The 25,400-nt window shown below is 45.6% G+C and overlaps 1 protein-coding gene across 2 annotated transcripts in view; it reads left to right on the top strand.

Moving 5' to 3' along the window:
- The window catches only part of INSC (INSC spindle orientation adaptor protein), a 111,395-nt gene that overhangs the window by 76,164 nt on the left and 9,831 nt on the right, over window positions 1-25,400 (top strand). For both annotated transcript variants that reach the window (XM_037838809.1, XM_037838808.1), the window contains 4 exons: window positions 3,388-3,559; window positions 8,122-8,300; window positions 16,812-16,878; window positions 23,832-23,987. In XM_037838809.1, coding sequence (XP_037694737.1) covers window positions 3,388-3,559; window positions 8,122-8,300; window positions 16,812-16,878; window positions 23,832-23,987 — 574 coding nt within the window. The remainder of the gene's footprint in view (window positions 1-3,387; window positions 3,560-8,121; window positions 8,301-16,811; window positions 16,879-23,831; window positions 23,988-25,400) is intronic.

The raw sequence follows: 25,400 nt of genomic DNA, 5'->3' as shown, positions 1-25,400 counted from the left end.
CGTGGTGTCCCCACTACCTACAAGACCTCACCTTTACTTGTCTAAAGGATGTCTGCAAGTCTTAAGCTCAAGTTTGCTCTCTTGCATTTATTCCCCACTTACTAAAAGCCTACTGTGTGCCCAGCCCATAGCAGTCAAGAGTGAAGAAGTTGGAGTCCCCAGCCCTGCTGAGCTGACAGGGAGCAGGGGGCACAGACAGACGAGGGAGCAGAGAATCACACTACAGTGCTCCTTCTTCAACCCGATGGTGCATAAAAATCAGCTGCACACCTTATGAAAAAGCAGGTTCCCAGGCCTGCCAGCCATTCTGATTGAGTAGGCTGGGGTGGGGCATAGAAGCCTACTTTTAAGAAAGCCTCACTGAATTTGATGTAGGTAGTCCACAGACCACACTTAGAGAAACAGGGCCCTTTGGTGTGGTAAATGTTACAATGATAGTGAAAATACTTGGGCATGGGAGCTCTGCAGGGGGCCACCTTCCCCAGCTGGAGTGCGGGTGTGTGCTAAATCAGAGGTGGCTTCCAGGAGGCCTCCCCACAGGGCATCCTCATTGGAAGCCACGTGGCTTCCTCTGAGCCCTGCACAGGCTCTTCCACCTTGCGTGCTGGTTGTTTGTGGATGAGTCACCTCACCCACTGCAGGGGAGAATCTCCTCTGCTCCACCTCTGAATCACTCTCAGCTGGAGCACAAGGCCTGGCACAATATGTGTGCAGGAAAATTTTGTTTGGTGGGTTTGCAGAGCAGCATTCTGGGTAAGGGAGCAGGCCTGGGGCTGGGTGCAGGCCTTGGGTGGCACAAAGCCCTTGGAGATCATTGACTCCTTGGCCTCTCTAGTGAATTCAGACTGGCCCATCTCCCAGACTGTGTCTGGGGACAGGGCAGAATACTTGTTTAGGTCTGACGAGCATTCCCAGCTGCATTGGGGACCAGGGTAGCAATCTCATCTGCATCCAAGATGAGATTAGGGAGACTGGATTGATGGAGATGTTTCCCCATTTGGTACCTTGTAATTCCTTAGCAACAGCTTTGGTCAGTGCTGGGAGGCAGGAAGGGAATGAAGGCCAGCCAGGCCTAAGAGGTTCCTTGTGTTGGCAACAGGACTGCTTCCTGTTTCTAGGCCCAGAGCAGACCCCCTCCCCTTCCCTGGGCCCATGTGAAGTGAGGTCCTTCTCTGGGGGCCTGTTAGTCAAACAGCTGGCATGAGTCCAGTCCTGTCTGGCGCTGCCTGGCTGCTGTTTGTTCCCTTTTATTAAGCACATCCAGGTGAGTTTTATTGTGGACAGTCCCCCAGGCACCTGTTTCCACATTTGTCTCCTTTGAGTCTTAGATTGCCAAAGGCTTTTGCTGCTAATGGACCTTACAGTTCCCAAGAGCCACTTAAGGGAGGTACACAGAACTCAGAGCCAATAATTAGTCAAAGGAAACACAGACCTCTGGAGACCCACTGGAGCTGAGTAGCGGGGAGTAAGAGTTCAGGAACATGAGCCGCAGGCTTGTGACTGATGTGGGGAGAACATTAGCTCAGACCTCGCCTCGCTTCACCTTTCCCTGGTTCTAACCCTGCCCCATCCCTACCTCCCAGTCCTTAGTAGGGATGGACTCCTGGGCACTTGGAGGCAGGGTCCCAGGCAGGCTGGTGTCCTGGGGCATTTGAGCAGCTGCAGTAACACTGCTGAGCTAACCTTGACAAGTTACTGCCTAAAATATGTCTCCCTCTCCTTTTCTCCAAACAAGTCTTACCTACTGACCCTTGACAGAGGCTAAAGTCTGAGTTCGGGTGTGAATTCTTGGGAAGCAGTACAATGTTGTGTTCAAAACCACAAGCTTTGAAGCCAGACCCCATTTGGGTTCAAATTCCAAACCCTCCACTTTCAGTTTGTAATCTGATGTGAGTCAGTTAACCTTTCTGGACCTCAGTTTCCTCATCTGTAAAATGGGGATAATAATAATAGTACTGACCTCCCAGGGAGGATTAAATGGAATCCTAGCATATGCACTGTACTTCAAATGGTGTCTGGCATTTTGTAAGCACTAGATAAAAGCATAAGCTATTATTCCAAGAGCAAGTCTAACTGGGCAGAGTGGGGAAGCTGCAGTCTTTCTGTGCCACTTATGTTCCACCATACCCAAGTTTGCTCCTTTGTGGTTGGATATAGAGGGTGTGCCGGTTTGAATGTATTATGTCCCCCAGAAAAAGCCATGCTCTTTGATGTAATCTTGTGTGGGCAGACGTATCAGTGTTGATTAGATTGGAATCCTTTGGTTGTTTGCATGGAAATGCGCCCCACCCAACTGTAGGTGATAACTCTGATGAGCTATTTCCATGGAGGCGTGGCCCCACCCATTCAGGGTGGGCCTTGATCAGTGGAGCCATATAAATGGGCTGACAAACAGAAGGAACTCAGTGCAGCTGCAGCTGTGAGTAACGTTTTGAAGAGGAGCTACAGCCAAGAGGGACACTCTGAAGAAAGCACAGGAGCTACAGATGAGAGACAGTTTGAAGACAGCCATTGAAAGCAGACTCTTGTTCCAGAGAAGCTGAGAGGACAAATATCCCAAGTGCAACTAAGAGTGACATTTTTGATGAACTAACAGAGGTTTTCCAGACACCATTGGCCATCTTCCAGTGAAGGTACCCAATTGCTGATGTGTTACTTTGGACACTTTATGGCCTTAAGACTGCACTGTGTAACCAAATAAACCCCCTTTTATAAAAGCCAATCTGTTTCTGGTGTTTTGCATTCTGGCAGCATTAGCAAACTAGAACAGAGGGCAAGACCTAAGGTGAAGCAGCCCTCCTTTTATGGAGGAGAATAGTTGACGACAAGATGGGAAAGGAAATGTGTGGAGTCCAGCATGATGATAAGTCCAAGGAAGAGAGGAGGGAACCAGCATTTCTTGGGTATCTCTTCTGGACCAGGCATTGCCAGTTTTACCTCCTTTAATCCTCCAACATCCTGTTGATGGATGAGGAAACAGGCTAAGTGACTGTGCCAAATTCTATAACAAGTAAGAGGTAGCAGGATCAGAAGCTGGGGATGTGAGATTTCTAAGTGACTGTTCTTTCCACTGTGCATTGCTATGGTGGATGACCAGGGTCTAGCCCCTGAGCCCTTGGCTTGATGTCATCTAAATAGAAAGCCCATGCTAGGTCACTGCTATCTATTGGAGCCAAAGGATAGGCCTTTGGGGGTCAGACTTTGGACCACTCTGGGGCCTTGTCACCAGCTTGTCCCTGGCTATACACCAAGCTCTGGGCTGTTCCTGGGATCTGGGTGAGGCTATGTGTGTGTTTAGGGGTTGGGGGGCAAGTCTCTGTCTCATTATTATGATGAGCAGTGGTGCTCTCCCAGGATACAAAGAGAAGTGCCCTTTCTCCGTTGCAGGTGGATGGTGTTCTGTGCTTGGCCGACATCCTGACTGATGATAGCCATTCAGAGGCCACACGGGCTGAGGCTGCAGCTGTGGTTGCCCAGGTCACCTCCCCACACCTGCCCTTCACCCAGCACCTTACCAGCTTCCTGGAGAGCATGGAGGAGATTGTGACAGCCCTCGTCAGTGAGTCATCCTGGGTGGGAGGGGTTCACTGGGTGAGAGGGCCAGTTGCAGGTGTCTTCAGGAGGGCCAGGATGGCCTTCCTGCCTCGCCCTCACATCAATGTGCCCCCATTATCTCTTGTATAGTTGATTGTACTGGTTGAAATCCCCCTATGAAAGAATCACAGTAGGGCTTTGAAGAGCTCCATTGTCAAGTCTCCTACTAAAATACATGCAGCCCTCCAACCTGTGGTCAGGTTGGGATTAATTGGTCTTTCAGACTGGAGTCCAGGATAGGCCCCAGAAGTGAGGCCTGAAATTTTGAGGTTCAAATCCTTGGCCATCAAGACTCTGATGGGCTTTGTTCCTGAAGTCTCAGTCTAATTTGGCAGCAGTGACTGGGGGCAAACAGCTTCTCAGACAGTACCAGCTGATCCCAGCCTGCTGCCTGAAATCCCAACACTGGTCTCATTTCATGGGGCCTTGAAAGCTTTGACTCTTCTAGGTTCTTCTATTCAGACATAGATCCTCCTGCAGGAGAATTACAGCCTGATATCTAGAATATCTAGAATATGCTCCTTCTCCAGCTTTCCTTCACAACACTGCAGAAACGAGGCCTTGGCTGGATAACAACACTCAGGGAACTTGTTTTGCAAGCCTCCTCCCTTCTTTAAAAAGTGCTGATGGTGATCTGTGTTTCTACTTTTATCCCTATCTCTATATTCATTTCTTGTTGAAAGTGAATAAAAATATCTTTCAATAAGATATTTCCCTTTCATCAAGAAATTTAAGGTCAGCTCTTGTAGTTACCACATGAGGGCAAGGAATATCTGAAATAGCATAAATTGAGGAGCAGTGTGGAGTACTGGATTGGGAGTCAGAATAACTGGATGTGGATTCTGGTTTTTCTTTCATTCATCCATTCAACAAATAGCTATTGAGCAGCAACCTGGGGCAGGCACTGTGTGAGATTCTGCCACTCACTTGCCATGTCATATTGTTAAGTTCTCTTTACAATTTTCCTATTACATGACACAAAGGGGTTGGGACTGGTTTCTCTCATGGGTCTTTCTAACTCTTTGATTTTAAGATCTGTAAGTACTTTGCACGTAAGAGACATCAGTTAAATTGATTTTATGGCTTATTCCAGTCACTGGGGCAGAGGCACTCAGAAGCCAAGCTGGGTAAAATCAATTTGCCAACATCCACATTTATTGGAAATTGAGAAATCATGGAAGCCAATTGTTAAAAGTCATGGCTGGAGAAAGCTCAGGAGAACATAAAGTTCAATGGCCACTTGTACTGGAAGGCCTGAAATTAAGGCAAAATATTAAAGTGCTGCCTTGACATATTTGAGCCTCACAGGGCCCCAAAGACCTAACTGTGAGTTCCCCTGCTCTTGTCAGAATTGCCCCTACCCAGAAGGAAAGGCTCTCCACCTGGCTAGTTCCCACATCAGCTGGACCATCTGCACTCCACCTGGTTTTCAGCCTACTGGGCTCCAACTCCCTGCCAGCTTGCAAAATTATTCAAGCAAGGCAATAACATCCTCCTGTGGGAACCAAGGGTCATCACAGCCTCTGGTCCCTATGAAACTGCCTCCCACAGCTCCTGCTGAGTCACTCTGTCCCCAAGTACAATCTCTGTGTGGCTTTTCATGGCGTCTGGTATCCTCCATCAGAGGGCTGTGAGTAATGTGACTAATAAACTGCTGCCTATTTCACCTGTCCAGTGAAGGGTGGCATTGCTGGCCTCTCATATTAGTTAGGGTGGGGGATCCCTCCTTCACCAATGGGGTGACTAGGAGCTGATCAGAACACCTCTCTTTAAGGAGAAGAGACCTAGGCTGAGAGGTTGAGGAACATTCTTAAGACCACACAACAGAGTTAGGGTTCACTTATGCCAGGAGTCTCATACTCAAACGCCCACAGGAGCCAGGAAACATAAATGAGTTGAGAAGAGCCAGATGGGAGAAGAAAATAAGAGGGTTTGGGTCCTGTGTCAAACCAAAAGCACATGCACTGACCGAAGGGACACAGTCACTGATAAGCCCCAGTTGTTTGTTGCCATATAGGAAAGGTTAAGATTTTTAAAGACAAGCCAAAAATCCTACTTTATCAATGTGAACAAATAATAAAACAAACAAAATAAAACATATACAGTCCAAACAACCTTTCACTATTGCCATATATCCATTTCTATTTCTTTGCTCATGCTGGATTTCTCTCTGGAGAGGTGGAGTCTCCCTATTTATTTCATCCCAATGAAGATGCATTGTGGCGTCCATTCTGAGAGACAGCAGATGGGATATATCCTCTGGGCGGGGAGCCAGGTCTCCGTTCTTTGGTGGGAAATAGCCCTCCAGTTTCTTGCCATTCTCTGGAAACATTTATAAATGAGTCATTGGAATCCTCAATTTAATCTTCCTAACACATCCCAGGTGACTCAGACTGTAGTTCAAGTAAATGTGCACCAAAATTAAAAGGCACTTAGGTGGTTGTGTTAATAATTGCTGTGTCAGCAGCAGTGCATTATTCTGCATGAAAATAAGGGTGGCTGTTTGGACCTAGAAGAAATCTTACAGCAAAGTGGGCCAGTGATTCCTGAGTTCTCACCCCAAGTGAGTCCTGAGGTCTCACCTCCAGGCTCTGAGGAGGTGGCCTGGAGGAGGCTGGGTGACCCCAGTGGTACTCCACACATCAGAGGATTGGGGGTCACTGGACAAGGAGAGTAATAGAGTTCTTAATTCCTTGGCCAATCTATTGTCTGTGTCCTGGATGGCTAGATCAAGATTCTGAGTTGTTTAGTGGTCATGCTTGACTGTGGGGAGCAGGGCTGCCCAGAGGCAAGCGTTGCCCTCCTGGTAGGACCAAAACCTAGGTCTGAGGGAACATCACCGGGAATGAGTCAAAGAGGGCGAGAGCCAAGAGGCAGCCTGGCATCATTATAGATGGAATGATGACTTTGGAGTTAGGTAGACCTGGATTTGATTCTAGTCCTACCCATTACTTATCATCTACAAGACCTTGGGCAAGTCAATTTTCAAATCTTCAGTTCTTTCTTCTATAAAATTGTGATAAAAAATCGTGTTGTTGTGAGGATTGAATGACCTAATGAGATAACAAATATATATGCAGGAGTTCCTGGTGCACAGTAAACACTCAGTAAATGGTAGCTGCTGCTATTAGTGGCTACTGTGAATCTCAGCTTCCACCTATGTGGAAGACAATCATTTTCTATCCTGAGAGTGCTCAGAATTTAACGGCACAGTGCAAAGCACACTGCAGGTGTTCCACTAATGTTATTTTCTGTCCCTTTCTAGGTAGAGGCCAGAAACTGCATTCACTACTAAAGGCCAAGAGCTGGGTAGTTAGCTCAATATCAGAACCTAGAAGTACAGACTATCGGGAGGCAAGAACTAGGGACCAGACTAGAATGTAGTTCAACTCTGTTTCCTGACATTTCTTTCTTTCCTGGAATTATTTTTCTGAAGTGTGGCTTCTCTTTTGGTTGTTTCTAAGCGGTGTTGTCTAGAGACTGATCAGTAGGGTAGGGCCTGGACTTGGTAAGCTCCTTGATTGGCCATAAAGTTGGAGCTGAGGGTCAGAAGTCAGTGAACAGACCATTGGGATGGGCAGGCAGCACCATGGACAGAGTCCCTTAAGCCATCTTGTACAGCAGGAGTCCATTGCAGGCCCCGCGGAACCCAAGTGGGAATGTATTAGGCAGTGGAGGGATGGGGTTGGGGTGCAATTACATATGTTAAGTGGGGCAATATGGGTAGAGTTGGGCTATGGCCACTAGGATCAGAAAGAGAGAGCTTGGCATTCAGGGGCTTGGTGTAGGAATTTCCTACAGTTGGATGACCCTTCTCCTGGTACCAAAAGAAAGTCCTGAAGCTTTGCTGATGGGAGCTGGAAAAGTCAAATCTCTTTGTTTTAACGTCAGCCTCTTTCTTAAGGCAGATTTAGCATCAGTGTAGTGTAGGCTACAGGAGACATGGATGGACTAGGAGCTTTTTCCTGTCTCGGGGCTTTTGTACATGCTGTTCACTTGGCCTAGAACATACTCTCTCCCCAAATATTCTCATGACTGGCTCCCTTCCCTCTAAGGTCTCAGCAGGAAAGTAACATTCTCAGGGAGACCTTTCTTATACTCCCTAGTGGGCCTTTAGTTATTCTTTATCTTGGCACTTACTTTCTTCCTTACATTTATCAGAATTAGCAATTATTTATATTAAGTTTTTTAAAGTTTCATTTTTATTGCCCACTACTACAGATAAGCTCCAGAAGAACAAGGACCCCTTCTGTTTTGTTCATGATGTCATCCCACAACACCAGTACGGTGCCTGGCATGTAGGGTTCACTCAATAAATATTTGTTGGATGAAGGAATGAATAGGTTTCAAATTCTAGCTCTGCCACTTATGTAGACAAAAAAATTCCCTCTCTACTTCCTGGTACAGATTATATATAACATGTACCCAAATTATCTCCCAGAGCTATTGTGGGAACCAAATGAGTTAGCTGGTATGAAAGCACTTTGCAGCTGTGAAGCTATTTTTTTTTTCCTCTCCCCCATCCAGAACTGTGCCAAGAGGCCTCATCTGGGGAAGTCTTCCTGCTGGCCTCTGCGGCTCTTGCCAACATCACCTTCTTTGACACGATGGCCTGTGACATGCTGCTGCAATTGAATGCCATCCGCATCCTTCTGGAAGCCTGTAGTGACAAGCAGAGAGTGGACACACCTTATACCCGAGACCAGGTGAGAAGCTCAGGAGGGCTCAGGAACAGAACCTATAACTATGGAGACAGGGGCCAGGGGCCAGGACTTAGGTCCTTGGAGACAGCATGGCCTGGTAGCACATGGTCAATCCTGCTAATCCCTTTTTCTGGCCCTGTGAGCTTTGCATTCAGAAGGCAGGTAAAAGAATATAGTCTCAACATCCTTCAGTGTCCTTGCAGTGTTTCTGTGAGCATCCCCCACCCCACTTCCTTACATATCCTAACCATGATAGGACCTTCCTCTCTCTCCATTCAGACTGATCTATCCTAGGAAGCAGAAAGGGATAGAGAGGCAAAGAGGAAGGTCTCTGGACCTCCTAAGAAGGTCTGGGCCCAGTCATGTTTGTGTACATCTGACAATGCACCCTGCAGTGAGTTGTTTCCTTTTTCTCTCTCCATTAAAACAGGGGCTTGGAACAGAGCCTTGATTCTGGGCCTTAACACCTTTACCAGTTACAATGCTTTTGTATATCTTAGCTCCATGTAAGATTTTGTTTGAGGAATAGGAGTTTTAATGCTATGAGTATTTGAAAACATTGAATGAGGGGATTTCAAAGGGCCATCAAGCTCTGATGTTCTGGAATTCTATCTTGCCCCTCCTCCCTCTGCACACTCGGTCTTTCATTTCCCCCACCCAGGGTATGAACCAGGTGGGTTTTAGGTTTCTATAAATTCCACTGGGTGTAAGTTCTAAGTTAGGTGATCTTCCTAACCCCCAACCTAGTTTACCCCTGTCTGCATCTTAGCCCCCTAACTTGTTTCTTCCAGTCTCATTACTTAACTGTAGCTGTCACAGTTTCAAGTTTCATCTCCTACTACAGCAACTCACAACTGCTTTTCTTAGAGTCCATACCTCATAATTCAGTGTTGACTTATGTAATGATATTTATTCCTTTCTAATTATTTCACGTGTCTTTTTATTTCCCTGCAATGACATGGTCTCTGTTCTATAAACTTCCCCAGTATTTCTTAAAACCTCTAGCCCAAAGCTGGTGCCCTCAGTGAAATTCCCTAAATGCTTGTTTGAGGCACAAAGGGAAGAAACAGGATGGTGCTTTATCAGCTGTTTCTTACCCTTAGAACCACTTGTGGAAGGGTAGCTGAAGAAACTCCCACTGAGAGAATTTTCTAGTACATAAGCACTTGCACACAAGTGTTCTAATGATACTTGAAAGTTGGTAATGTTTGCCCCATTTTATAGAAAAGAGCATTGAGGCTCACAGAGGATGTCCACCAAATCATATGGTTGGCAAGTAGCTAGTCAACTTTCAAATCCTGGCCTAACTTAGACATTGATATTTGACTCTCATCTGCTGCTATCTTTGAAAATGAAATGAAGGAGGGACCAAGGAGGGTGAGCATTGATTATGCCCCGGCCATTTATTAATTGGATGACTTTGGGCAAGTCACAGCCTCTTGAGTGTTGATGTTCTCATCTATTAATGGGACATGATGCTTATCTTGCAGGGTTATTATGAAGGTGAGTGAGATAATACATGTAAAGGACCTAATACATTGCTTAGAACTTACTATGTCCTTAATAAATGTTGACTATCATTTTTTCAAACCTGATGATCCAAGGAAGAACATGAAAAGTGAATTATGCAAATCCTGAATTTGGCCTTTCAAACCACCCATGATATTCCAGACTTCCTTTCCAGTCTAATCTCTCATTTAGAGTTGAATAAGCTTCCTCCTCTCCTTGCCTAGAGATAAGGTACAATTTTATGAACAGATAAAGAGTGGTCACCTACTAGGCTGGCCATTGTGCCTTTGGTTCCTAAGCCCTTGGTTGTGGCGAAGGAGACCACGGGGCCCCAGCCTCTTTGATCTGCCTTGCTCATGTTCTTCTCTTCTTTAACTAGACACCTCCAATTGTTGTGCCTCTTGCCTAACTGACATGATTTTAGATCCCTTCACTTTCAAGTACCCCTCTGATCAATTCATACAGGGTCCAATCAAAGGCAATAAGAGCAGGGATTTTGGACTCAGATGACCCTGTTTTAAAATATTCTCTGCTGTTAATTATCATGTAACTTTGGGCCATTCATTCTGAGCCTCACTTTCCTCATCTGTAAAATGGACTTGAATATGCATACTTCACAAAGTTGAAAATAATTAAATTAATTAATATCAGCTCTTGGTACAGTTCCATACATAGAAACCATTAAATAAATGGGAACCACTGTCAATGTTATTCTTATTGACCTTTGAAAGTATGGCACACAACATTGAGTGGAGGTCCCCTATCTGTAGAACAGGCATGATCTCTTTCAGCTCATGCATCCTGTGGCTCTATGTGCAGAGACCCCCTTCTCATCCTGAAGGCGTGGGGTAGACATAGAATGTGGTCACGCTGTCTGCATTGGGACCCAGGAGCTTTTCCTGTTACCCCCATGTCTGAGCCAGGCATGTCCTCCTCCATCCTCAGGATGGCTTTGCCTTCTGCCCTGGCTCAGAGTAACCACTTAGCTAGTGAGAGTGCACCCATTAAAGAAACAAATCGCTCTTTCCTGTGGCAGAGGGAGGATTAAGGTGATCAGAGAACTCTGTAATGATTACAAAGAAGATGAATTAGGCTCTGAAGTGCTCACCGCCCCCTGAAATACTTAGGAGATTAAATGCCCCATGAAATTTCCAGTAATGAATCTGCCAGTGACGCCAATGCTGCGTGGAGCCTCTTGGTCTTGGATCTACGTTGGTTTGGATGCCTTGATGAGATCCCCTCTGTCATCCCAGCAGGCTGAGGCCACTTGATTTGACCAACAGAAGCATGAATGATTCTGCTTATCCTGTACCCACCCTTGGGGTATGGACAGGGGGTGAAGGCAGACTTGGGCCTGGGCTCTTCCATCTCCTTTTTCTAAATGCAGGGCTATGTGTGGGCAGTGTGGGCTGCAGCTGGACGTGGACAGGCAGCAAGAATTCCCTGCCTGATAAGAATCCATGTGGGTCTGTGTTGTCATCCCCAGGAGGTATTTGTCAGGGATCACGCTGCCCAGCTGTTTGGCTTGACTTGAGAAGCAGGTGTGTGTGTGTGTAGGGGTGGGGGTGGGGAGGGCTGCCTCTAGGGATGTTAACTAAGCTCTGCTCTGTCCATCAGGCACTGACAACTAAGCTCTGCTCTGCCCATCAGGCACTGACAACCTAGAATGAAAGGGGCCTGGTCATCTTGTCCAACCCACAACATAGTCTCTTACTGAGCATGACTTTTTGTGACCTTCAGAATTTAATTGCTATCACAGAAGTGAAAGGTACTGGTGTACACTTCCCATGGAAACATACAATCTGTTTGGCAGTTTAGAATATCTGGATTTTGTAGCATTTCTGGGGCCTCACTATGAATAACATTTTTTAGGAATACTTATAGAAGAATAAATGCCAGTTACTAGGGAGGATAACAGGATTTGGGTTCAGACAGACCTGAGTTCAAATCCTAGCTCTGCCATTTCCTAGCTGTGTGACCTTGGACAAATCAACCTCTCTAAGCCCTAGTTTCCTCATCTGTGTAATGGGGATAATAATATTTCAATTACTGTGATGATTAGATGGGCCAATGCTCGAAAAGTACCTAGAACCAAAATGATACTCCATAATGAATGGAGTGAGGGTCTCTGATAGAACCAGAGTTTGGGATTAGATTTGGGACAGGGAATGCCAGCTTTGGGGTAGGAAGGTAGGGCCAGGAAAGCTAGCTAATGTAGTGGTGAGAATTGTTTTCCAGCTGTGTGTGGATATGTGCAGGTTATGTGTGTGTGTGGGTAGGTAGGTGGGGATAGGGTGTGTGTATGAAAAGGACTGTAAGCCATTTAAAGGAGTGGATATGTTTATTAGTTTATATGTATACATACACATTGACCCATCTGGACAGGCTTGGAAGAACCCAGGATCACAACACCCAATCTTGACTTATTCCAGAAACCCCTTCCCACAAAGCCTGGGGAAAGCTAAGCATAGGAACATAGTCTAGCCTTTACATGCCCTCCACTTCTGTGAGGCTTGCACTCCAACCTCAATACAGTAGCAGGTTTCTATGATTCAGCAGGGAGATTGCTTTGGCCTAGTCCACCAGTAGCCTGGGGCCTAGATTTGAAGCAGTTTAATGCCCTTTTTGCTCAGCAACCCTAAGCCCAAATCTTGGTCTCCAGTCTTACCTCTTCAGTAGTGAGAAGGAAAGGCCAGGACCGCCAGTGAGAAGACCCAAGTAGCAGAGGGTGGGAGCACTGTGTTTGTCTCGGGGCTAGGTCAATGTGCTGTCAGCCTCCAGGACCCTCTGTCTCTAAAGAGAGCAGAAGAGAAAGAGATGGCTGGCACTGCTCCTGGGCCCCATTGCCTCTCTGGCCTTGTGGAAGAAAGTGTGCTCAGAGACTACTCTTTTCCTTGCTCAGATCCCTTAATCCTTCAAACCAATATCCTTGTCTTGATTCTTTCTGCTCTTTGGTAGAAAAAGCAGTGTTGAGGGAAGAGGGCAGGTCAGAGAGAAGCGCTGAGTTTCTCTTAGAGCCTGAAAGAGATTTTGCTTGCTGGTCTCGGGGCTGCAGTTGATATTACTGCCATAACTTCTGGGAATTTAACAAAGTGATTATAGAAAACTAAATATTACTTCTGGCAATCAATGGGTCATTCTGATTGCAGTCATAGACACTATTGGCCTTTTGTCCTAATTAGTGCACAGCCTAAAAGCAATCAAAACGTTTCTTATATTCAAAGACTTATATCTAATGTCAAATTTACTGTTTTGTCAGTTCTATTAGATCAGAACAACCTTCTCTGTTTGGGTATCTTGGGGAGTGCTCACTTGACTTTTATGCGGTGTAGTCTTGAGAATTAGTTAATCATGTAGAAAGGGAAAGGGAATGTGGGTAGAATCAGAGTGTGACCAGGGCTGCCTGCTGAGACACTGCTAAGGAAATGAGACCGGCCTGGGGCTCCTGCCTTGAGATCATCTGTGGACAAGTGTTTCCCGAGCACCTGCTTGGGGCCTGTAAAGGATGTGCTGGCATCCGAAGGCTTTGCCCACCTCCTTCTTACCACACAGTGTCATTTCTTCTTGGATCAGTGACATGAGAGATCCCCTGCTGTTCTGGACTCTAGGCTCTGGGTGTGGTTTTCCTGAGGTGGTCAGTCTTTGGGAGGCCCAAGGCAAGATGGTTTCAACAGGCCATGGAAACAGGGAGCACAAAGTTTGTTGCTTTCCTCGGCTGGGAAGGGCTCCTCCTGCCCTGGGATTTTGCCTCCTTTGGGGAGGGATCTCACCTTAGCAGTGCATATTGTAACACTTGTGCTCAGCCCCACAGGCACTGGGTGTTGCACTGATTACTGCTCCTTGACACAATCTTTCAAGGTCTGGGTCCTTTTAGGTTCTACTCCCCAAAGGCCAAGTCTCTTCTTTGGATTTAACAAATGTTCCTTGTGCTTGATGAAGTGTTAACTCATTTATGCTTGTAACAGTTTTATGAATTATCTCATTTTTCCTCCTGTGGTAGGTGGCCACATCCTAATCCCCGCAACTTGTGAATATGCTTCATTATGTGGCAAAATGTACTTTGCAGATGTGATCAACTTTGGGATCTTGAGATGGGAAGATTATTCTGGTGGGCCCAATATAATCACAAGGGTTCTTACAGGAAGGAGGCGGGAGTGTCAGAGAAGATCTGATGATGGGAGTACAGGTTGCAGTGATGGGGTGCCAGGGGCCCAGGGATATGGGCAGCTCTAGAAGATGGAAAGAGCAAGGCAACAGATTCTTCCCTGTATCCTCCAGAAGGAATGTAGCTTGGCTTTAGCCCTGTAGATCCTGTTTGGACTTCTGATTTCCAGAACTGTAAGATAATAAATTTGCATTGTTTTAAACCTCTAAGTTTGTGGTGTTTTGTTACAGCAGCAATAGGAAACTAATATACTCCCATTAACCAAAGCACAGAGAAGTTAAGTTATATGGCCAAGGCTGTGTGGCAAATAAGTGATAGAGCCAGGATTTAAACTTAGGCTGATCCATGAACTTAGCTACTACACTACTCTTCGAGGCTATCTTTTTTATTCACCAAATAACTGCAAGGGGAACAGTGCACTTTCACTCGGGAGGAATAAGACTTAATTGAACGTTATCAGACAAGACTGGATCAATCTGGGCCAGAAAAAACTGCCTAGCTCCTGCACTCTCTGATAGCATTAATTACTCTCTTGTATCCAACCAGGCAAACCAGTCCCTTTCCCAGCTGTGGTCTTGACTGCGAGGGAAAAACACTGACCTCCCTCCCCTCGACATTCCTGTGCATGCAAAGATGTTTCCAAAAGGGGACTCAAAGCAGGGCATAATTGGCATTTATTCAAATTGTGCTTAATTGAATACTTCATCTGCACCTCAGAAAACCACATGGGGTACAGACTCTGTAAAGAGGAAGTAATTTTCATTAACAGAATCTAAATTAGTCTGACACAAAAACCTACCTGGTGCCTGCGACATAGCTAGTAATTGCCATGTAATGAATCTGATGCTACAGACAAAGGTTTCCTTTTCCTTTTTTATTTTGTCCTTCTTTCCTTCCTCTCTCCCTCCTTCCTTTCCTTCCTTCCTTTTGCAGTGAATTTGCATGTTAAGCAAGTGTCTTTATTCTGAGAATCCAGGCAGGTGATGTTTGGTGCTTGGGGGTCCCTATGTGGGGGAACGGAAGCCGTGCTCCCCGCTACTGTCAACCACCGGGGAAAGTTAAATGAACTGTAATCTGAAATGGACTTGGCCCTGGGTCTCCTCCCTTATAGGGACTGTGTATTTTATGCCTCTTGAGGAAACTTCCATTTTTCTACTGCATCTTCAACCTATCCTTTTCCTCTAACTTCTTCCACTCAACCCACAAACACCCAGAATCTTAAAAGGGGGAAAACAATGATCCTTCACCAATACCTAGCTCCTTTAGTTCCTTTTTAATCAAGGAAAGCTTGTTTCACATGAGCTTCTGACTAATTATTAGAGTCAGAAGCAAAGGAAATAAAACCAGAGAAAATCGTTAGTCTTTCTAAAATGCATATATGAGCTTATAACTCCCCTCATAAAACATTCTTGTGGTGCAGAGTTGCCTTCAGGAGAAAGCTTTCAGGATTAGCTCCCATCCCCTCTCCTGGCAACCTGCCCAGCCATGCTTACCCACCCAGGCCTCTGAACGTGTCTGAGCTGGGAGGGGGTGACACTCATGGATGTCTAGGAATGCTGTATCCCTTTTCAACATGTGTTTGGTGGTGGGTGGGGGGACAGATGTTCTATTACTATAACAAACATTTTCCTTTCTGCTTAGAAGAAGAGGTCTATTATATACATTTGTATCCTAGAGTAATATGTCAATATTAAACCACTTAAAATCTAGATAATACTATTTCTTGGTAACAGCATGTTGTTATGCATTATTCAGTTTTGGAATTTAAGCAGACTGAACAGTCCTCAGGACACTGCCAGCCAGCTGCCCCAGAGGTGGGGGCCTGACCTCCAGTTTATACCATGCCACACGTTTTGAAGAAACTTTTCAACAGAGATAAGGCTGCACCAGCGAGAATCATTTTTTATATTATTTTATGAGTATTTTTTTTAACTGCCACTTGAGAGTACTGTCCACTTCTGTGTAAGTGGATAAGTTTTCAGTTTGGTGTTTATGTCCAGGGGCAGTGTTCTGGGTGCTGAGTTAGCAGGTGCCACATTTCTAATATATTTCAGTGGTGGTCCCTTGCTGGCCCATTCTTCAAAGCAGTTTTGGGCTCCCTCGACTGGGCTGGGGTTGGGGGTGGGGAGGACTGCTGCCTGCCAGTCCATGAGGTTGTAACCAAGGCTGTCCACCCGGTGTCAGCATGTCTTTGCCACGGGAGGAACCCTTCAGGGAGAATTGCAAGCCAGGCTTGCAATCCACAGACTTAAAAAGTGCAGGCCAACAAGAACTTTCTTTTCAGATTCTATGCAATAGAATCCATTACAAAAACTGGGTAATGCGTAGCAACATGCTGTTACCAAGAAACAGCTTGGGGTGTCATGCTGCCTCCATTCATTTCAGGCTGCGAGTAAGGAGGTCTCACTGTCAGGGCAAAGAAGCTGGGATGGAGAAACCGAATTCAGGGCAAGCGTTGGGCAGTCAGCACAGAGGTGTTAGAGGAGGCCAGGAACCTGCCAGCTGTGCCTGCATTTCAGGGCCTGGAGCCAGAGGGTGCTGCAGAAAGAGAGTGGCAGTCCCATCTTCACCCAGGGGTGACACTGTTTTCTCCAGTGGGTCCTGAAGTCCTTGCAGGCCATCCCAGGGCCACATGCTGATGGTTGTCAGTCACAGAGGAAATACAGCTGGGTGGCAGGAACCCAGGAGACTATAAGGAAATGCCACGGAAGGATAGCTAGGTGGACAGTCAGGAGTCATGGATGAAAGGGAAGCTCTGTGGCTGCTGGCTCACCTGTCTGTAGAAAGCACATTTGGATCAGGTGTGCCCATTTTCTTAGCTTCTCAATTCTTTTTTTCAGATTGTGACCATCTTGGCAAACATGTCTGTCCTAGAGCAGTGTGCCTCTGACATCATTCAGGAGAATGGTATGTCTTTTCAGCCATGTGTGTGTTGCATGTATTGTGTATTCCTCACCTTGTGTCTGTGTGTTTGTGTGTATGGCTGTGTGCAGGAACATGTATATGTACCAATGTCTCTGTGTGTGCGTGAGCATATATATGTGTGCCTATGTGTGCATCTGGGCCAATATATAAATGTCTACCTGTATGTGTGTGTGTATAAAAAAGTCCATGTGTTTACCTACATGTATCTATGCCTTGTGGGGATGTGAGTGTGTATATATGTGTCCCCACATATACCCTTGTGTGTTTTTGCAGGGATGTGTGCCTAAGCACATGTGTGAGTGTGTGCTCTTTATTTATCAAGTACTGGACACCTACTAGGTGCCAGCCCTTGTGCTAAATTTTTAGGGCCCAATGATCCATAAACATGATGATGCCCTCCAAGAACAAGAGCAAGTGGGGAAGACAAGTATCTAAATGAATAAATACAAAATAGCATCCCTGTCACCAAGTAAGTGTAAGATGATGTAAGTTCTATGATAGAGATAGGTACGAGAAAGGTGTAGAGTATTGTAGGAGCTAGTAGCAGTTGGAGAAAGCGTTGTGGAGGAAATGACATTTCAGACGGGTCTTATAGAATTAGTTGTTTTATAGTTTTCCAGGCAGAGGGGGTGGAATAATAGTTCAATCTGAGGGAGCAGAGTGTGGCAAGTTCTAGAGGCATGAAAGAGCAGCAGTCACTCACTCTAGCTGGGGCTTAGGGGATGTCATGATGGTGGAGGCAAAGGTTGAAGATGCAACCTGGAAATGAGGGTTGGAACCAGGTGGCAAAGGTCTGTGAATGCCAGACTAAGGAATATACGGAGTCTTATCATCCATGAAGTGTTTTAGGGTCAGATTTTGAGCCAGCAGCAACACGGTTAGATTTGCTTTTTGAAATGCTTACTCTGGCTGTGCTGGGGAGGGCATTTGGAAGGAGTGGGGCTGGAGGAGGCAGGGAGATCCTTAGGAGGTCATGGTCATTGTCAGGAGCCAGGGCCGGGGCAGGTGAGAGGAAGGGATTGAAGCCAAGGTGGGAGGTGTTTAAAACTGGCCTGGGGAGTGAGGGAGGTGATGCACATCCCAACAGATCTCCCTGTGATACAGCCACCAACGTATTCCTTTCATAGCCCTTGTTTCCCTTAGTAATGGCGGGTGAGAAAAATGCCCTTGGGACACTGCCTGGGCAAGGTGAGGGAGACACTGGTTATTCCAGAGCCTTTGGGTGGGAGCTGGTCAGTTCCTCTCCAAATTGCAGATTGGATCTTTGGCCCCTGAGTTTGCTAATTCCTACCCCCCCTCTCCCCCCATATTTGGGCATCAAAAGAAATCCTGGCAGGAGTTAGCCTTAGGTGTACATTGCCATGGTTCCCTGGCTCTGGAATCTTGCTTCCAAAAGCTATGGGTCATTTTTCCAAATAGCCCTTGCTTTTTCTATTTCTCACCATTTTGACAAAGACATTCCCAAACACAATGATTGTAATTACATAATAACACACTTGCAAAGCAATTTGTATGCTTGCCAACTTTACTGATGATTTGGGGGAAGAATTGGGGTTAGGTTAAACCAAGCCGCACAAACAGCTTTAAACTGGTTACCAGAAAACCCTGTCCATCAGCATCCTGCAGTTACTTGACCACTGGGAATTTTTTACTGGCTTCAGACCCCATCCCAAGGCCCATATAGATTGGACTCCCTTCCTTTCCTTTACCCTCTGGTTTCTCTTAGGAGATGAAACCCAGGTCTTCTCATTTTCTCCTTCAGAGCACATTGCTTCAGCTCCTGATCCCAAAGTGGCTGAGATTTTTTTTTTCCCGATTAAAAAAAAATCACTGCTGTAGATACTAATTTAACAGCATGCATCTAATTTGTGGGTGATCTAGAGAGAGAAGGATGGATGATGATCAAAACAAACAAAGGCACTATAATGAAATAGATGTAAATTCCTGCTTTAAGGTCAGGAAAATCAGCTGCATGATTTCCAGACTGGGAGCCCTTCCCTGATGGCTTCCTTGTAAGGTGGTAAGCTCTCCGTCAGTGGAAATGCTCATGAACTCAGCCCTTGCATTTGCAGAGGGATTGGACCAGGTGTGCTTTTCTGAATTCTAAAATTTTATGCCCCAGGAGTAACTCAAACAGAACTTTTTGATCGCCAGAAGGAGAACATATGGAAAGTACATCCAGGGATGGGTGCAGAGCCTCTCCTGGGGAAAAAAAAGCAGTATCTTTCCTGGATGAGTTAGACAAATGCCTGCCTGGTAACAAGGTCATGGACATGTTGATATCTCAAGCAGTTTTTCAATTCCAGGATTCTAAAATTCTTCATCCATACATTTATTCAATAAATACTATTGAACATCTACTATATGCCAGGTACTATTCTAGGTACTGGGCATATATAGCAGCAAACAAAACAGACAAAAATACTTGTTGTAATAGGTTTACATTCTAGCGGGGAGAGACAAACAAGAAGATAGAGAATGTCAGATGATGATAGAGCCACAGAGAAAAGTAAAGCAGGGAAGAAGGGAAGTAGTGCCAGGGTTGGGTAGTTGTTGCTATTTTAACTAGGTTGGCGACAAGAAGGCAGATATTTCATTAGGCCACAAAAAGTGAAACTCTATGCCTACAGAAGGATGCTCTCCAACTTGGAATCATTCCCGTCTTGTTGGATTTGGCTGCAATCCTGTGGCGGGTGGAGGTGGGGGATGAGAACGAGCTGAATCCCTTGACCCCTTGTCTGAAAGGATCTCTTCTTCCACTTGCTGCCCTGCTCCCACCTTGTGCTGAGGGAGTTACCAAGGTCCAGGTGAGGTAGGGCCTGGAAGCTGATCTAGGCAGTCTCTGCTGGAGAACAAGGCCTTGGAGCTGGGAACAGAGAGTGGTAAGGGCTTCCTGTGACTGGGAAATAAGGTAGCAATTAGCAATTAGCAATCTGTTAGGAACCAGAGAGGCTAATGAGGTGCAGGAAACTGGGAACTGGGTGGGCTGCCTCTAATCTTAAGGTCCTTTCTCCCTGCTGTCCACACATACATGTCCACCCCCCCCCCCCGCCTTAGTCATTGAAAGCCATTATCTTGTTTGAATTTTATGTAAATGGGCTAATAATGAAAAACTTTGCTGAGCTAGCCAGCTAAGACCTAGAATCTGGGGAAAATTATTTGTGGCACTCAGAGTCGTGAGTTCAAGTGGTCAGCAGGGAGTGGGTTTCCACAGGCCTGGGAATTAGGAGTTGGAACATCTGGCACCTATAGAGGGTTTCATGGTTTACAAAGTGCTATTGACTGACTCACTCACTCAACAGTTACTGAGACCTACTATGTGCCAGGCATTGTGCTAGACAATGAAAACACAGAGATAAATAAGTCCCTGCCCTGTCTGAGAGGATCTCACAGTCTACAAGGAGATGAAATGATGGAAGTGTGACATTTGCAGTAAAATCATGCAATAGAGGTAGGAGGGCAGAGTGGTTGAGACTTTGAAAATGAGCCAGACTGTCTGGGTTTGAATCCTGGCTCTGTTATTGAGTAGCCATTTGATTTCTCTGCAAAGTGGGGACAATAATAAAACCTACCTCATAGGAATGGTGTGGGGATTAAATGAGTTCCATGTTAGGAGAGTTCTGGCATAGAATAAGCATTGTAATAAGCATGTAAGTTATTCCCCACAGGGTTTGATTGAAGAGAGTTTGATGAAGGTAGGTGGGATTTGAGGGGTCAACAATGGTGAGGTACAGGCTGGGGCCACCGGAAGATGGTAGGACTCCTGGGTCGGAACAGGTTCAGCCCTGTCAGGCAGGCTGGGCATTTGAAAGGCAATATCTTCTTACCGAGATGCTCTTTTCCCGTCTTACCAGGGGAGGGTGGTACTGCAATCCAGTGGGAGCAAGACTGAGAAAGGTACTATAGGTATATGTATAGAGAAATGAAGCCAGAACCAACATCTCTGCCCAGCAGGGACAGAGCAGGGGTAGGGTGGGTTATAAGTATCCCCCAGCTCTCTCTCCTTTTGCCCCTCATCTTCTGTCTGTGCCTTCTTTTGGCCAAAACTTATTGGAAGCCAGAGGGTAAGGGGAACTCCTGGGCCACAAAACAGTTTGGAGAAGGCAGAGGATGGATCTGGAAGGTAAATGGAGAAAAACTGGAACAGCTATTACTGAGTACAAGTTGCTGAGGAGCCATGGATTTTGCATGGAGGAGGCCACGTAGAAGAGGTAACATTTGAGTTGGATCTTGAAGGTGGGCTTGGAGCTTGCTAAGTGATGAAGGTGGGAAGGACCTTGCAGGCAGAAGGAATGGTACATGCCAAGGCACAAATGTAATTGATGAGTAAATTGAGGCCCAGAGAAGCTAACTGACAAGACTATTTAGAGCTAGAGCAGGGCTTTAAACTCAGATCTGCTGACTCCAAAATTCCTGTGCTCTTCATCCCCCTATGCCACATCCAAAGATGGTGTAACCTGGCTCCAGGAGGGGCCCCCCACTAAAGCCCAAGTGACTCTCTTGGAAGCTTTGTTTCCTTGTGGGGCTGTAAAAGCTGTGGAGTAGCCTGGGCCACCTTTGGTAGAAGCATTGCTCTACCAAAGAAAAGCTCGTGTGAGCTTGTGGGGAGACTTCATCACCTTCGCATTCCTTCATTTATATATTCCATTCTTTTCTTTTTTATCATATTTTTTTATTGTGGAATATAATGTATATACATAGAAGTGATAACTTTCCAAGTGCAATTTAACAAGTAGTTAGAGAACAAACTTCAAAGAATGTTATGGTTTGCAGTTCTACAATTTCAGTTATTTCTGTATTGTGAAATACAACATATATGCAAAAAGATAATAACTTTCAAAGTGTGATTTAACAAGTAGTTATATAGGAAATTTCCAAAAATGTTATGAGTTACAGTACCATAGTTTCAGTTATTTCCTTATTGTGAAAGACAACATATGTACAAAAAGGTGATGACTTTCAAATTACAATTTAACAAGTAGCTACAGAGCAAATTTCAAAGAATGCTATGGGTTACAGTTCCACCATTTCAATTCTTTCCTTCTAGCTATTTTAATACCCTAGCAATTAAGATTATTATGTAGAGATTCAGTATTCATAATCCTTTGTCAGACTCCATCTTGTCTGTTGCTACCCCTCCCTCTAGTTCAATCGCCTTCCTGATCTTCAGGGATGTCTAGGCAGTGACCCCCCTAACTTGTGCATGTTGAAAAGGGGTGTTGACATTTTGGGAAAAGGGGACACATCTGGCTGATGTTCTTGAAGAGGCTATTGCCTCTGGGTTTGGGGACTTAGCTGGCATAGGAGTTCTATGAAGGATTTACTTTTCTGAAGAATGAACTTAGTGAGTGAAACTTTTATAGAGTCTTAGATAGGGATCTGGATATTCTTTAATGCTTTTGGGACTACTATTGACTTGGACTTATCATACTGTGGCTATTTAGCATATCTAGCTGAAGCTTGCATAGGAGTAACATCCAGGACAGCTTCTTGACTCTATTTGAATTCTCTTAGCCACTGAAACCTTATTTTGTTGCCATTCTTTCTCCTCTTTTGGTCAAAAAGACATTCTCAACCTCTCGATGCCAGGGTCAGGCTCATTCCTAGAATCCATGTCCCATGTCGCCAGGGAGACTCATTCATCTGGGGGTCCTGTCCATTCTTTTCAATTCTTTTTAAATCTGGACCAACTCAATTCAATCAATAAATAATTAGTGAATCCTATTTTATGCTGGGCCTGGGCATATTGAAATACATCAGGCATGCCCAAGACCTAAAGTTACTCATAGTCTGATAGGGAAGACGGATGAGTGGGCCAGTAATTGCAAAACATGGAACCTCATATCATAATGGTGGTAGGTACCAGGTGCAGTGGGGACACCAACCCTGTGGTGCAGGATGGATATTTGAAAGGCAGCTCTCCTCCCAGGATTCTTGAGACGTTGATGTACCTTGTCCTAGAAACCTGGTGATTTTGTCTATCCTCCTCCAGACTATGTGAGTGTTATGGCTGGGGAGCAGAATGAAGGGCTGTAGGCCATGTTTGGGTTAAAGTCTAAGCTGGCAGTTGCCAGTAGATGCAGAAAAGAGGGATGTGGCCTGGGGTAGCTGGCGATCACCTCACATAGAAGGTGGACTTTTACTGCAACCCAAAGGATAGGTAGAATTTAAATGGGAAATAAGCAGGAAAAGAATTTGATGGGCAAGGTCATGGAGTGGGGGAGTGGACTTGTATGTATGTTTATAGAACAACTGGAAGACAGATCTTGTTTCAGGGAAGGGTCAGAGAGGCTCCTCAGAAGATTAATTCGGGTGTCAATCTCTCAAGTCAACTACTCTACCCTCTTTCAGAGCTTGAATTCCTGCTAAAACATTTCATCTAGTGATTATCCCAGCTAGGCTTGGATTACCTCCCATCAGGGGAACTCATCACCTCTGGCCATGTCTCAGATGCAGCCAGGCATCAGAAGTGAAGAAGTGACGAAGAGTAACCAGGTTATCTGAGTTCTGATACCAGTTCTCCCAACTAACAGCTGTGGGACTCTGGGCAAGATATTTCACTTTTCTCTGGGCCTCACAGTGCGGTTATAATAGTACCTATTCATGGGGCTTGGAGGAGGTTTAAAGGGGATTGTGAATCACTGTGCATTTAGCACAGGGCTGGTCATGCAGTAAGCTCAGTACAGCATTAAAAAAAATAATGAATGTCCTCCAGATGCCGCTTCCCAATGCTGTGACTTGGTACATGGAATCAGAGACACCCCCAGGGCATGAAGAGTAGAAGAGGTGGCCTTGTCCACTTTCTTCCTGGGGTGATGAGCCCCTAAGTCATCCTAACGGCCTTTGCTTGAGCCCTCCGGTCAGCCATCCTGCTGCTCCACGGGGAAGGCTGCGTGCTGGTTGTGGGTACCAACTGCTCATTGCTTCCTGCCCAGGGGTCCAGCTTATCATGGGCATGCTGTCTGAGAAGCCAAGGTCTGGGACCCCTGCTGAGGTGGCAGCCTGTGAGCGTGTCCAGCAGAAAGCTGCAGTGACGCTGGCCCGTCTCAGCCGAGACCCAGACGTGGCACGGGAGGCAGTGCGGCTCAGCTGTAAGTGGTGCTGATGGGGCTGGAGGGAGGGCTTGGGGATGGAAGCAGCCCTGATTTCACAGTAGCAACAGTAGACATGGAGCAAGGGCTGGCTGGATTGAGCACCACTCACTGAGTGCTGGAAAATGCAACTGAGTCTGGGCTGGCATGGAGACCAAGGGTGCAAACTCTAGTCTAGCTTATAACCTGGGGTGGAAGGAAGAGAGAGGAAGGGCCTGTGGAGGTTAAAGTTGCCAGAACAGTGACTCACTGCAGCCTTCTGTTAATTAGGATTCCCATTCTCTCACTCACTCATTCATTTACTCATTAATTTACTTATTCAGTTATTCATTAACTCATTCATTTGTTCATTCATTGATCCTTTTGCTTATTAATCCATCATCCTATTTATTACTTCTTTTATTCATTATCAACTCATTCATTAATTCACTTACTCATTAAATCACTCATTCAGTCAGTCACTTATTTAACCAGCGAATATTCTCAGAGCACCCACCCTATACTAGGCTCTGTTCTGAGTTCTAGGCATATGACATTGAATATAACATTATTTCTGACCACAGGGGTCACAGCCTAATGGGGTGACATAAATGGAAAGAAATATTTGCACTTAAGTATCATAAGACTGATGCTCAAAGCATGCACAATGCCACATTTAGCGCTTAGAGGAAGTAGCCTGCATTTTACTGGGTGAGCCAAAGAATGTTTTAACAAGGTGGTAAGTCTTCAGCTGTGGTTTGAGATGTAGAGGTTGTCCAGGTTTGAAGCCTGAGAAAGGGGCATGGCACTATCCCAATCACCCAGGTGCCCCAAGGGACAGCAAGAGGGGTCCCTGGGGCAGCAGGGGATTCCTGCTCCATAAAGGCTTCATGGAAGATGAACATCTGGAATGTGTCGGCACACCTTTTGCTACTATTTTATGACAGTCTGAAATAAGTCAATTTGCATTGAACGCTAAAATCATTTAACTTTTCCTCTGTAAAGTCTTAGGAAACATCAATATACTATAGTCCATAGATTTCTGTAATTTTAGACACAATATAATTTCTGACTGAAATAGGTAACTGGGAGGTTGTATAGTTGGGCAGTTCTGCTAGTAAACATGTAAATGTTAACCAGAGTTCTGGTAAAATCAGATGTACCTAAAAAACAGGAAGTCCTTTCTCAGACTCCTGATACCTCCTGCTGCAGTTTTAACCAAGCTCACTCTTGGAGCATGAATGTGTGGATTTGGTGTGGATGCTCTAGTTCTTCCCTGGTGTCCTGATCAGAGTCTATTCATAGTTGAGGGAGCAGAAAATCTCCCCCACAAGCTCCTCTAGGTGGGTTCAGCCCCTTCCATGGTAGATTAGTGGGCTGATGGGGGCCTGGGAGCCACCAGCCCACAGGACCCCGTGCAGGGCTCTGCAGATG

This window comes from Choloepus didactylus, chromosome 6, assembly GCF_015220235.1.
Source record: "Choloepus didactylus isolate mChoDid1 chromosome 6, mChoDid1.pri, whole genome shotgun sequence".
In the NCBI taxonomy this organism is placed as follows: domain Eukaryota; kingdom Metazoa; phylum Chordata; class Mammalia; order Pilosa; family Megalonychidae; genus Choloepus; species Choloepus didactylus.
This window is presented reverse-complemented; position numbering and strand designations above follow the sequence as displayed.